This window comes from Protopterus annectens, chromosome 2.part1 (assembly GCF_019279795.1).
Source record: "Protopterus annectens isolate FY-2018-M chromosome 2.part1, PAN1.0, whole genome shotgun sequence".
Lineage (NCBI taxonomy): Eukaryota > Metazoa > Chordata > Ceratodontiformes > Protopteridae > Protopterus > Protopterus annectens.
In genome coordinates, this window is record NC_056729.1 from 912,475,707 (window position 1) to 912,490,877 (window position 15,171).

At 38.5% G+C, this 15,171-nt stretch overlaps 1 protein-coding gene across 4 annotated transcripts in view; it reads right to left on the minus strand.

Annotated features, from left to right (window-relative positions):
- The window catches only part of DCTD (dCMP deaminase), a 1,602,421-nt gene that overhangs the window by 1,246,060 nt on the left and 341,190 nt on the right, over nt 1-15,171 (minus strand). For all 4 annotated transcript variants that reach the window (XM_044062542.1, XM_044062543.1, XM_044062540.1 and 1 more), the window contains exon 2: nt 8,411-8,522. In XM_044062542.1, coding sequence (XP_043918477.1) covers nt 8,411-8,522 — 112 coding nt within the window. The remainder of the gene's footprint in view (nt 1-8,410; nt 8,523-15,171) is intronic.

Here is a 15,171-nt window from a genome sequence, read left to right on the forward strand (position 1 = left end):
CTGGGCTCTAGCCAGCTTCTGCGTCCCTGTTCACATCTCTGACACTGCTGGCACTCAGTGCAGAAGGATCCAGCCCACAGCTCAGTCTCTTTTGCTAGTAAAAGATGACAATGAAATGATTGTCGGTCTTTTTTCCCTTAGAATGTTTCACCTTGCAAGGGAAAATTTCTTTCAATGAACTAGCCATAGGAAATAGCATTCAAATTCACCTGTTCTGGCTCATCAAGCATTTCAGCTAAAATGTCATTCTTCTCTAAACCACTTTGCTGATGTTCAATTACAATTGCACCCCCTTCATCTTACTGTACATTAATATTTAACTCCATAACCATCTCAATTTCAACAGTCCCGAGTTCTTCACAAACAGATCTCTCCTTTACCAGCTTGGTGTTACAAGGAATAAGCTCCCCTGCTCAAAAAAAGTAGGGTGAATTGTCCCAGGGTCCTGACAGCCAAATTACCCCTTGTCAGTTTGATACCACTTTGGATCACCCCAGAACAGGCTATGCCAACCAGGGCAGATTTGGTTAACAAAAAGTAAATAAATTAAATGTACCTTTGCATAGCAATATTTTCCCTCACAGAGAACAATAGTAATAACTTTTCCTAATCTGCCCATGTAGCAATACACAGGCCATAATCCAACTTACAGATACATGCATGCAAATACAATACACTTCACAATACCTAAAGGAAGCATATTTAGGGATACCACATCACAAATGCAGCCAGCAATAAAGTACATTACTCAACAGAACAGCTATGTTACCACAGATAAAGAGTTTTACTCAATTTGGGATCACATTAGCCAGCATTGTCTTTCCCCATATAAGGTGGTGTTCTGCACTCTGATGTGTACACTCACCAAGGTCATGTATAGGATGTTTAGCCTCCCCCTCATGCAGGTGCTGCAGATAGTCTGGCTCTCTTCATAACATCTCAGACTGGTTTGTACAAAATTCCCCAGTGAATTTGGCACACCAGTCACAGTGGAAAATGACTATACAACACTGTCCCACATCACCACATAGCTGTGCTCTAGCAACTGGCTACCAAAGACTTGGGAATATAGGGAATACACCCCCACAAACAACTGTGTCTTTTCTCTTTCATACTGGTGCCTGTGGAGTGGCAGTCTTTTGGTTGCATACTGTAAAAATCTAATGACAAATCAGACTAACAGTGGCACTTTCAAATGTTGCTGCATATAAAGTTGTCAGTTTCAAAACTGAAGTGCAAACATGCAGACACATCTGTGACCTGGTAATCTCACACTGCATTTATTGCCAAAGCTTTTAGTCACAGTACTTCTAAGGTAGACAGAAATTCATGTTGGGCAAGATATACATCTACGACTTCTAATATATCTACACCGTCATTTACTTAATGGCATAGGTTTTATGTATTTGAACAGTAGCAAAAAACACTGAAATATCTGGGACTCCTATAACTCATACAAAAATTGTGGAATCAGGAATGCCTGTGATACTTACAAGAAAAGCAGGAATGTAATATGTTTAAAGTTCAGAATATTAAATGTGTATGTAAAGTGTTTGATGTATCGCAGTACTCCATCCCCAAGAACTTTCCACAAGACAAAAATAGGTAGTATTCATGGCTTGAATGGACAGCAGTACTGTCCGTAATAGTCGGCTTGGGTGGATCTTCAAATACTACACAGATGAGTTACACTAACAAATCACAGTAACACAAGAAAAGAAGAGTACACTAGGGTATGTTTTAATGTCACCCAAGGTAAACACTAGGTTGCCTAGTGCCGGATCTGGTTCTGAACACAGTAACATCCCTCTTAAACAATGCAACCAGCTGTAAAACCCCATCCTCTTCAAAGTCAACACATAATCCCAGCATATTTGATTTTGGACCCATCCTCACATCCACCATCAGGAAATGTCTTCTCAAACTAAAGCCAACTACACTTACTCCAGACCATCTTCCAACAGAGTACATTAAACTTGCAGTAGACACCCTAGCTTACCCAATCTCCATCTTAATAAACTGCTCCATTACAGAAAGCTGTGTCCCTGAAATTTGGAAAAAGTAAAACATCTTTTATCCTACCCCTATAAAAAAGGTTTCTTAAAAAAAAAAAAAAAAAAAAAAAAGGCTTCTCTATAGATATCCACAGTAATTGGTCAATAGCCATTCTAACCTCTTCCCACCAAAGTCTTATAAAAATATGTCCAATTCCAGCTCCTTAAATTTGTTACCAAAAATAATTTACTATGCGACACACAACATGTTTTACAGCCATAGTATAGTACTACAACAGCTCTACGCAGCTTTGCTATCACCATCAACAGTAACAGGAATGCCGGGAACTTAGTAGCAGCATTTTTCCTTGACTTGTCAAAAGCTTTTGATGTCATGTCTCACCAAAAAGTACTCTACAAACTCTCCTCCCTAGGACTACTGAGCTCATTTCTGACCTGGTTCAACAGCTACCTCAGAGATGAGACTTCAAGCTGTAAAATGGCATTTCTCCATTTATCACAGTACACACAGGTGTGTCTCAAGAATCTGTCCTTTGCTATTCCATGTTTTCACAAGTGACCTACATACCCATAAGTCTACATGTTACCATTATTCAGTATGCTGATGATTCCACACCCATCTGCACTGCCAAAAATATACAACTTCAAACCCAAACACAGGAATCCTTCAACTCCATTGAAACTTGGCTGCATTATTGTCAATTACTATTAAACACTAGGTTGGGAGTGCCTTCTGTGTGGAGTCTGCATGTCCTCCCTGCGGTCGAGTGGGCGTTCGAAAGACATGTGTTGAATGGGCGTGGGGCTGGCAACGACACCATAAAAACCAACTGCCAATCATTAGCGGACCGGAGTTCCAATGTGGCGACCCCTAACTGGGAAAAGCCGAAAGACAAACAATAACTAAGAAGACCAAATTTATCCTGTTCACATCTACATGACACTCTAATGCAGACCACTGTTCACTATTAGTTCTTCTGACCAATCCAAAATTGAACTTAGATCACATACCAAGCTCTGTGCTGTCATCACAGATGATGCAATGACATTTGGCCACCACATAAAGCTATCAATAAAATGCACAAAAAGCTTGGCTCCTTATATTAAGTTAAGTCCTACCTGACTGACTAGGCTGGCAAACCACTGCCTCTACTCTACTTTTACACACCCTCTTATATGCTGCGCCTATATTTGTCAAACTGCAAGCAATTCAAATAGTCATACTAGAAAAATGACACAACAAAATAGTTACATTTGCAACTGATATGCCTTATAGACCCTATCCTTACATAGTACTGAAACAGACTGGCTAGAACTGCGTCATTATCTAATATTCACACAACTAAAAACTGTTCGGAGTCTAATTTCCCACCTGAAAGATGCAGAGTAAAAACATATTATACCATGACCCCCCCAAAACGTGCACGCTGATTGGCCAGCGTGCCCGTTGTAAATCGAGTTATACTAATGGAAAAAGGTCTGGTCGCCCGGACTTTTTTCCATTAGTATAACTCGTTTTTTTAAAACACTGTCTCGCTATGTTAAACCCATTTAACATAGCGAGACAGTGTTTTAAAAAAACGGAGAAAGCAAGATCTCCATTGCTTTTTAGTTAAATGAGTTTAACATAGCGAGACAGTTTCAAAATAAGCAACGGAGATGTCCGTTGCTTATTTTAAAACTGTCTCGCTATGTTAAACTCATTTAGCATAGCGAGACACTAAAAAGCAACGGAGATCTTGCTTTCTCCGTTGCTTTTGCTCTGATGTACTGTACATCAGAACTGCCGCGGATGCCAGACATCTGCAGAAGGGCAGTAAACAGGCATTATACTATGCCATTATTTAAGAAAAGTAACAGTTTCTTTTCTTAAATAATGTTATGGTATAATAGCAATAACCCACTTCTGGGTGTGGGTAATGCTAAATTTACCCACACCCAGGCGTGGGTTATTGCTATATTATTCAACCTTACTCCCTAATTAAGGCTCTTTGCTCTACTAACAAATTCGTACTGTACCCAATTAAGTCAAACAATACTGCAGGTGACTCTCTCTATTCCACTCATGTCTCCAAATTTGGAATTCAATTGCCATTCTCATTCAAACTAACAACTTGAAATCCTTCAAGCTGCTAATGAAACACCACCTAAAGGACTCCTGATTTAGTTCATGTACTATACCCGGGTAATCCCCCTAAACTGTCCTTATTCATGCTGTCCCATCCGGTTCTAAAATGACTACTTGACCAATAACCCTCTATCTTATTCTGTACTGCAACGTTGACTTGAAAACATATATTGTATCATATTCTCCTCAACTTTACAATGTTATAAGGGTTTACTCTACCACTGTCTTACTATTATAAAATACTATGGGTTTAAACTTTGTTAGTATAAAGCCTCATTCTGATCTACCTTTGAATTACTTCTCATATCATTATATTGTCTGTATCATGATTATAATATACACATATGCTGATTATTCGTATGTATCTTGTCAACATTTTTGTTTTCTCATTATTGTGTGCTCACTTTTTGTTCACTGCAGGCTCAAACGATTCATTACACAATGTGTGTATGTCTGTATGTTACTTTCTCTGTGCATCTTGTACAGCTTTTCTCCCTGGACCTCCACAGTAAAGAGGTTTTCTACCTAGCTGGATTTTGCCAATCAACAAAAGCAATAACTAACTAACTAAATACATTATTTAAACAAACAAACACACAACTGATTCAACAATTTTGTCTTCTCACTTCATCCTCCACACTCACCATCTGGTGCTCCATATACACCATATGTACATTTATCTACAAGGGTTTACCTTGAAGTTCCCAAGATGACTGAATGGTAACAATGGCTATTGTGCTGTTCTATCACCATATCACCTTCATTCACTGCATACAACTATAAATGTTTGGTATCACTACTCAGCTAACCACAATCCTCAAATCATACATTATGTCATCCAAGGCCACACTAGCATCCCTCTGTAAAAATCCCTTTATCACTGCAGTTTTCTCTGCAACATTAGGAGATAAGGGACACCATTCTCCTCACTATCCATCTTCTCCCACAAAACCACTTCCTGTTCAATTCTCTCCAATAATATCAACATCATCTTAAAAAAACACTTATATTTTCCTAGTGGTGTCTTGGAAATTTGTACTCTAAATTCCAATGGCAATATCCTGAATCTTTTAACAAAATCAAGTTCTGTCTTCACAGTTCAAACAAATGTTCATATCTCCAGAACAAGAATTACTAAAGTCTAAATGGCAAACTGTTCAACACCAGCTCGTCTTCAAAATAGTCACATACATTAGATCTGAAAACAGATTTTTAAAAGTCACAATACAGTAAATATTTTTTCTGATGCTTTTGAATACCTTTCAATATTTCAGCCACCACTCAAGCTATCTATATATCTATATATATATATATATATATATATATATATATATATATATACACACACACACACACACACACACACACACACACACACACACACACACGCACAAAGTCAGTACTGCTTGGTTGTTGAGAAATTTAGAGAACTATGAAAATGATAACAATATAAATAAAAGGTATATGAAAAACATTTAGTATCTCTTTAGATGCACTAATTATAAGTGAAGTATCAATGAAGTTGTGTTGCCCATCATGTAAACTTTAAAGGAAATATTTCAATTGCTTTAATGTAGCATGTTTTGAGAATTACTGATATAAACATTAACAGACATTATACAATGACCCCCCATTAATATTCCAAAATGTGCATGCTGATTGGACAGCGTGCCCGTTGCAAATCCCACAACATACCAACGGAAAAAGGTCCAATCGCCCAGACTTTTTTACATTGGTATAAAATGTCCAAAACCTTTTTTTTTTTTTTTTGTTCATAAAAAAAAAAAAAGAAAAAAAACGGAGCAACGGAGACTTTCTTTTCTCTGTTGCTTCCATTTCAAAGCATTGATGTATTGGGTATGCATAGCAACTTAAGTCCCATACGCAGTACATCAATACAAGGAAGCAGTATACCACCACCGGCAGAAGAACAGTAATGCGCCATTATACAAAGACATTATTTAAGAAAAGTAAGTATTTTTTTCTTAAATAATGTCATTGTATAATAGCAATAACAGACTCTGTGGTTGTGGTACATTGAAATTTACCCACGGTTGGCTTTATTTAATCACTCAGGCTTCGCCCTTATGATTAAACCACTCCAGCTGTGGGTAAATCTTTAATATACCACACCACAATGTCGGTTATTGCTTCAATATTTGACACCTACTGGCATCAGTAGGATGATCCTAAAGAAACACATGGAGGTGTCACTAGGGTTTAACAAGATACAGGCAGACAACTTTAATATTTTTTTCTATCAAAATTCTAATCTTAAAATATGGAGTAAACAGGGGACACAACCATCTTCTAAGAACCATGCAAATATTCTCATGTCTTTATCCTTACATTCAGCATATATTTCACTTTGATGGGCACACATCTCAGTGATACTGTCCTTTGTGGTATATTAGTATATGCAGACTGCTTTGATGCTGTCTTTCTTAACTGCTGCTTTCACAAATCTTTTGATTCATTAGCCTTCATTTCTTTACTGTTTTCATCATCACTCACTTTTTTCACACTATAACTTTTGCTAATGCCTCTTCTTTTATACTGTTTTTGATTCATTTTCTTGCTTTGTATTTCACACATTTAGTGATCTTGTACAGTCTAGAACTTTTATGTCAAATATCTCTGATAGTAACTTCCACGTTACCTTTCCTGAACTGCATGTCTATATTATTCTGTTTTAATCCCTTCAAAAAACTCACAATTTCCTGCAAGGGCACTTAATTTAGTGAAAGTTGTATGTGACCTCAATCTGTGGAGCATTTCTGAATTTATATACTTTAAACTACACATTCTTCTTTTGCTAATAAGGCATTTTAAGTTTTGTTTAATGCTCCACCATAGTCTTGCATATTATCTAAACTTTATATCCTACTACATGCAACAGAAATGTTTTATACTTTTCATCAATACCTATGCTAACAGCAATGACATAACTGTTGAAAGTAGCTACCCATCTCTTCTAATTTGTCTCAGTGTTATGTATTACACAATCACTATCACACACTGACAGGCTAAGAATATACAACACTTTTTTTCATAGGTGCTCTACTCTACTGCTTTAGCCTGTCTTATTGTTAGTAACTGTGTTCCAAAATATAATTGATACCGGTTTCCTCTTACTGTCCTTATCTGTTTCTGCTTAAGGTAAGCTGAAAAAGTATATCTACATTATTTTTTTCTGCTTCTTTTATAGCTCCAAGGTCAAATAATTTTCCTCATCACCTGCTTTATTCTTCTTTACCCTACTGCAGCTACATCGAATGGTTTAAACCATGAAGGATTTCCAATGTCAGGGTGGAACCATAGCCCCACTGAGGTAACAGCACAAAAAAACAGTTGCTGCACATGGCAAGGTACTGCAGAGAAAACCCAATTTTATAAAAATTAGACAACATGAAGAATGCTACTTAAACACATGCAAATGCTTTCTTTAATGATGCAGTCATAATGTCATGCAATTGGGCATGTTGAGTAAAAAAAAAAACAAGGTTAATGTCTAAAATAAGAATCTTTTATTTTCAAATGTGGTTCCACAAAACATGGTAGAACACAGAACAAACTGCCAAAGGCTATCCATACTGCAATAAGGTTTATGCACAAAATGTGTCCTACTTCCTGCTCTTGTAACACAACCTATCAGAAACTCCTGTGATGCTGTCAACCAAATGGTTAATCTCAAGATGAGAGACCGATGTCCATAAACAGTAATTAGAAAGTCACACTGTGAACAGCAGCTGTAAAAGACAGCCTGGTGTAGGGGAATTTCAGCAAATTGTATCTGTTGGATCACCAAATTCAACATTTTAAACATTAAACCTGCGGCCACATTTTTCAGGGTAGATTTTATGTCAGTCAGTAAATCAAAATCACTACAGTGATGTATGCAGTTCTGAAGAGCTCATCATCTAAGGACACAGACAATGCAGAAGCAATTCAAAGGAGGTCAATATAAATGGACACAGCTTGCATCAGAATATTTATAAAATACAACAAACAGATTAACAAGCTAAATATTGCATTAAAAAACAGCACAGACTGACAACACATGGTGAATGCCTGAAGACATTAAGAAGCACTTTCGCACATAAAAGGGTGGCAGCTAAATAGTATAACCAACCCGAAGCAGCAGTAAAGTTTTTTTTTTAAAGAGAACCAAATAAAATACAAAAAGATTTGGTAGAGCAGATCTCCAACTAGTTCAGTAGGCAGAGACTAGGAAGACATATTCATTTTTATTACGCTAACCACTCACCTGTGAGTTTGGATCTTTGCTTCTTTGTGCTGACAAAAAGGCTACTGCCATAAAATATTCAGGCCATTCCAGGTAATCATCTCTTTTTTTACAAGCTGGTTCAGAGGCAACCCTGCAAAATAAAATGGCAAAGTGTTTTCAGGGCATGTTCAAACTATATCAAAATACATAAACTTATGAAAGCCATCTTAACATTATTTTATGGGATATAAAAATTAATATTCTTCAAAGTATCACAAGTATTATTTTGTACATCCATTCCCCAGTACTACATTAAACTCTAAAGCATAAAAATTGTGCAGAATTCAACACACTGTCAGGGAAATTCAATAAGGCTTACACAATATTTTTTTCCATGTGCGCATGGTAGTGCGATGCACACGTGGGCACAGAATTTTAGATTCAATAAACTCCATATAGCAGTGCGCAATCATGCACATCCAACTAGGGAACCTTTTGTGCAATACAAATTTTGGCTTAAGTAGATGAATATTATGCTAATTAACCAGGTGGAGTGATCCAACAACCCATAATGCATCATGTAAACTCCATGTCTGTGTTAGCAGTGTATGCGGAAATTTTGCACATTCAGGAGTCTACAAGGAAAGAAGTGAATGTAAAAGTCACATAATTCCCCTAAAAAGGTAATATCCCATACATAAATGTTCGAATCATACACTGTGGATGTCTAAAAACAGCAGGAATTATGCCAAATTAATAATAATATTTAATTACCGCATGTCTGCCCTATGCGCCACATTGCGTAAAGACGTTTAACATAAAAATTTTAAAAAATACGTAAAAGAACAGTAAAATGTAATCTAGACAAAAGTACTGTAAGACCTTGTCTTGGGTCTGCACACTCATGCTTTCGTGCTGTTAAACAGCTTAAACGACAACGAGCCATGTAGTTTCTAGGCTGTAAGCACAAATGTTATGCAAATGAGAGGTAAATTCTGTGGATATGGTGAATCACTAAAGGGAGCAACCACGTATGGATATCCACTTCCTGTAGGCTCCTACACAAAGTTTTCTGTACTTATTGCGCACATTTGGCCAGCGTGCTGCTTGCCGCAAATGGCTTGGGTGTAGCTTAACTTGCTGTCGTGATCAGACCACCCACATCCCAGTCATGAGCTAGACAGCTATAAGTGAAAACTAGATGTATTCAAATGTACAGTTTTGCAGATCTGTGCTGCATGATGTTGCGCACAGCTTAGCGTCGCGCATTATATTAGGACCTTTAAAGCATGTCAATTATATCCTAAGCAGTTGAACTGCACCATAATTAGCCTATCCCACATGGTGGACCTACTCCAAAACTGTATAAAGTATGCATACACCATACATTCTGATTTTCCCTTAATACTCTGAACCACTGGAGGAGAGACTTAGAAATTTTAACGGAGGTAATGCTACGGGCTCCTGCAGCTATTCTACATCTGTATGTGATAGATGCTGAAGTCAAGGCTGCCGGTGGTGCTGACAATAGGCATAGGCTGAGAAGGAGAAGAGTGTTCAGGCCCAGGGTAACTTTCCAGGAGCTACATGAGCTGGAGATTGTAGAGCACTACAGGGTAGACGGGGACATATTACAAGAACTCAGTGAGCTCTGCCACCCTTAACTCAAAGCCAAATCTAAGAGAGGAGAACCCATCCCAATTGAAACTAAGGTATGTGTAGCCCTTAGGATACTAGCTACAGGAACTTTTCAAAAATCTACTGAGGACATGATGGGGGTGCCACAGGCATCTGCATCCATGACACTCTACCAATTCCTGGATGCTATGCCAGTGAACACATATTTTTTCCCCTTTCCCCTGAGGCGAGGGCCAGCAATATGCAACAGTTCTATCATGAAGCACACTATGCTGATGTATTGGGTGTAATTGACTGCACTCATGTACACATCGAGGCACCACCTGGTGGGCAGGGTAGAATCTACGTTAACTGCAAGATATACCACTCCATCAACTGTCAAGTTGTGAGCAATGCCCAAGGGATTATCATGAATGCATGTGCTGGCAACTCTGGCAGTTATCACAACTCCCATATCTGGCACACATCACAGCTGTACCAGATGTTTGCTAGGGGGGGACATCCCACAGGGCCATTTGCTGGGGGATGCTGGCCATCTCCTGGAACCGTGGATGATGACACCCATCAGAAATGTACACACACCCATGGAAGAATGCCATAATGAGGCATACCCACAAACTAAGAACATCAAAGTGCGTGTGTTTGGGCTTCTGAAGTCACAGTTCCAGTGCCTCGATATATTAGGTGGAGCCTTACAGTATACTACATGCACATGTCCACAAATATTCACAGTATGTGTTACGCTACACAATCCGATCCTGCAGAAACAGCTGCAGCAGGATCAGCAAAGGGAAGAGATACACAGCCCCCCACCAGTGCCTAGGTCACTACAGCCACAATCACAGGAGGACTCTAAGGAGGAACCCTCTGCTGATGTCCCTGTAGGGAGACGTAGGCGTCCTCTGTACACCCTGGCTTTGGCAAAGAGACAACGCGTTGCACATTCACTGACAACCTAGAGACTAATATCTTATTCCTACTCACATACATATATTCAAACTGATTCATTAGCATAACTGTGAAAAGCTCAAAAAAGTACAAATTCAGAAGTACAAAGGCATTGGACAAAGTTACAAATACTGGCATAAGTTTCTGACATATGTGCATGAGTGCATGTTTGTGCTTATTTGCAAAACCCTTCACTGGTAAGTGTTAATATGGCAGACTGATTTCAAAAGCCCCTACCACTTGTATTTGATCAGAATATTGCAGAGAATTGGAGAATATTTGAGCAAGAGTATGATATTTTTATACAAGCAGTTTATGCAGCTAGAGATGTATGCACCAGGGCATTTATTTTGCTAAACCTAGCTGGGTCAGAGGCCATAGAAAGAGAGCATTCGTTTGTGTATGCACCTGTAGTATATGAAGGAGGTGAAAACTGTCATGTTGTTGTACAGGCTGAATAATGAGAAGACCCAGAGTATTTGAAGTGCAAGTTCAGAGAAATGTGCAACCCCCAGAGAAATATTAGGGAGGCATTTGTTTTAATTGAGCGATTAGAAACCAGGGGAAACATTTGCAGCTTATATAACTGACCTGAGAAACAAAACTAAAACATGTTGGTTTGGTGATTTAAAAGATGATCCGATAAAGGACAGGCTCGTGTGTGGTATTAACAGTGCTGCTGTGAGAAAGATTTTACCTCGTGACAGTGATTTAACACTGAGAAAAGCCATAGAGATTTGTCAAATCCACGACATGACAGAAAAACATACAAGTATGCCTGCGAGTGACAAGAGCACGGTTTCAGTTGGCTCCAGAGCAAATGTAGATAGTATGCAACATGTGGCAAACAAAAGCAGGCCCAAGCACATGGCAGATACAAGGTTTCCAGGGAAGACACTTGGCTTTCCAGTAAGTTCTAAGAAAGGAGCTTGCTCCAGCTCAGTGCAGAACAAGCATGAATCAGCAAAACCCAAGTCTAGCTTTATTGTTAACTCTCGCAACAATGGTGCAAATCATGAGTCTAAAAGAGAGAAGTGCTTAGCATTTGGTCAGCAATGTCAGCAGTGTAAAAAATGGAACCATCTCCAAAAGTTTTGCAAATCAAGTAAGCCTCACACAGTTGTAAAGAAAGGTCACACAAAAAAGCAAGTTAATTAAGTTGAGATGAACCACTCAGCTTTCTATGTAAAAGGTGAATCAGTGCTTGATGAAAGAGTTGTTGCAGTGAATTTACTAACAAGAAGTGTTTTGTACTGTCCTTATTAACGGAAAATCCAGAGAGCTTAAAGTAGGCATTGGTTCGAAGTGTAATGTTATATCAGCAGACACATTTGCAAAAGTAAGAACTAATGAACAACTCAACATAGCTAGTAGTGCAAGACTTGTTGCTTAAGGAGGTGAAGAAATTCAAACCAAAGATTAAGTGACGCTTTCATGTTATTTGGCCGAGAACTGTTACAACTTGTTATTCTATGTAGTCCGAAGACCAGTGCAATCTTTATTGGGTCTCAAAGATAGTTTAAGAATGAATCTGCTTCCTTTTGTTAAAGGAGTTGATCGTGTAAGTGCATTTCCGAGTTCAAATTTTTATGAAGCCATTTTCTCAGAGTATGCTGATGTTTTCGATGAAACTTTAGGCAAACTTGCATTTGTGTATTCCATGAAGCTGGACCCAGAGGTCACACCAGTATTCAGACCAACAAGAAGAGTTGTGATAGCTATGCAGGATAAAGTTTAGGTTCAGTTGGATAAAATGGTGCAGCAAGGCGTGATTTGTCCAGTGACAGAACTAACTGAATGGATGTTGTCCATGGTAGCAGCTCACAAAAAAGGCTCAGATGAAATCAGATTATGTACTGACCCAAGAGATCTGAACAAAGCATTAAAGAGACTGTATTGTCCAATGCATACAGTCAAAGAGGTCGCAGCCTTAATGCCGAATGCCACTGTATTCTCTGTCTTGGATGATAAGAGTTCATTTTGGCAAGTGATGCTGAATCGCAAATCTTCATTTCTAACTACTTTTCGTACTCTGTTTGGCAGATACAGCTTCTTAAGGATGCCATTTGGAATAAATTCTGCAAGTGAAGTCTATTAGCGTGCAACGGAGCAAATTTTTTCGGGTTATCCTTATGCCATAATAGCAGATGATTTATTGGTTGGAGGCAATGGTGAAGCAGAGCATGACAGAAACCTCAAGAAAGTTCTACATAGAGCACGTGAAATAAACTTGAAGCTCAATCCTCTGAAGTACAAATTCAGACTTCCAGAAGTTACATACGTCAGTCATCTGTTCACAAGTACAGGCCTGAGACCAGACCCAACCAACCAAGCAGTTATTCTTGAAATGTCAGCACCAGATAATGTACAAGTTCTACAATGTTTTTAGGCATGGTCAACTATTTGGGCAAGTTTATACCAGACTTCAGTGAGTTAACAGCACCTTTAAGAGAGCTAATGAGCAAAAATGTTGCATGGTCATGGTTAGAACAGTACCAGCAGGCATTTGAAGACCTTAAGCAGAAAATTGCCACCCCACCTGCATTAAGATACTATAATGTGAACAAACCAGTTACTCTTTCCTGTGATGCTTCAAAATTTGGTCTTGGCACAGTTATACTTCAAAAGGACAGCCCAGTAGCCTATGCATCTAGAACACTAACCCAAACTGAGATGCAGTATGCACAGATTGAAAAGGAGCTTTTAGTATTTGCATGTTCCAAGTTTCATGATTATATTTATGGCCGAGCTATTCAGATTGAAACTGGCCATCAACCTTTAGTTGCTATTCTAAAGATGTCTATGCATTCCGCTCCAGCGAGATTACAAAGAATGATGCTCAAATTGCAAAAATACAATTTCAAAATGGTCTAAACTAAAGGCAAATGGCTCTGACTGATACCTTATCCAGATCACCCAGAAATACGACAGAATATGCAGATAATTTTGACTTTGATGTGGTCAGGGAGTAATTTTTCTACCACTAGATTTGATGAGTTCAGAGATCACACTCTGATCCAGTTTTGCAGAAGCTCAGTCACTACATTAATGTTGGATGGCCATCAAAGTAATCTAGTGTACCAACTGAAGTATAAATGTATTATTCTTACAGAGATGAATCGTTGACGGAAGTTGGCATTATTTTCAAAGGTCCGAAAATTGTTGTTCCTGCTTCCTTACAACTGGAATATATCCAGATTTTGCATCATGGTCACCCAGGATCCGCATCCACTAAGAGAAGAGCGAGAGAATTAGTATTTTGGCCTTCATTACCAAAAGACATAGATGAAGTACTTTCTCCATGTTTAGTATGCAATAGTACTAGACTGCATTTGCAGAGAGAACCACTTCAGCCAAGTTCAATTCCTGAACTACCTTGGTCAACAGTTGCAGCGGATATCTTTTGAGTGGAACAATCAACATTACTTGGTTTTGGCAGACTCTTATTTGAATTGGTTTGAGACTGACCTACTACCTAACCTAACATCCACTGGTGTTATTACCAAGTTGAAATGTCATTTCTCAATTTATGGTAGTCCACACAAAGTTCTTTCTGACAATGGTACTCAATTTACTAGCCAGTTCAGAAACTTGCAAACAAATGGGACTTTGTACATGTCACTAGTAGTCCTGAATATCCTCTGTCAAATGGTCTAGCTGAACATGCAGTGCAGAGTGCAAAACAGTTACTTGAAAGGTCAAAGTATGACAATACCAATGTGTTCTTAAATTTGTTTAATCTCAGAAATATACCCCATGATAACATTCTTGGCTCACCTGCTCAAAGACTACTTTTCAGACAAACTAGAACTACGCTACCTATTACTTCCAGTTTGTTGAAGCCTAAACCTAAGAACAATAAAACCATCAAGGCTCAATTGGTTAAGAAGTGCAATATCCAGAAATCTAGTTATGACAGATCAAGCAGATTACTTCGTCCATTGAGGGAAGAAAAGATGGTACGAATCCAGACAACTGAAGATTTTGATAGAACTGGACAGATTACAGGCATCTGTGCTGAGCCAAGATCCTACCTGGTAGACTCCTAGGGTGTGGAATATAGGCGGAGCTGTAGACATCATCTTCCTGTACCATAATCATCACCATCACAACATTGTTTCTGTGATGCAGACCTCAAATCCAAGAGTGAATCAGACACAGTTTCCATACCAGAATGTGTTCAAAATTCTGATTTAATTCCAGAAAATGTTCCA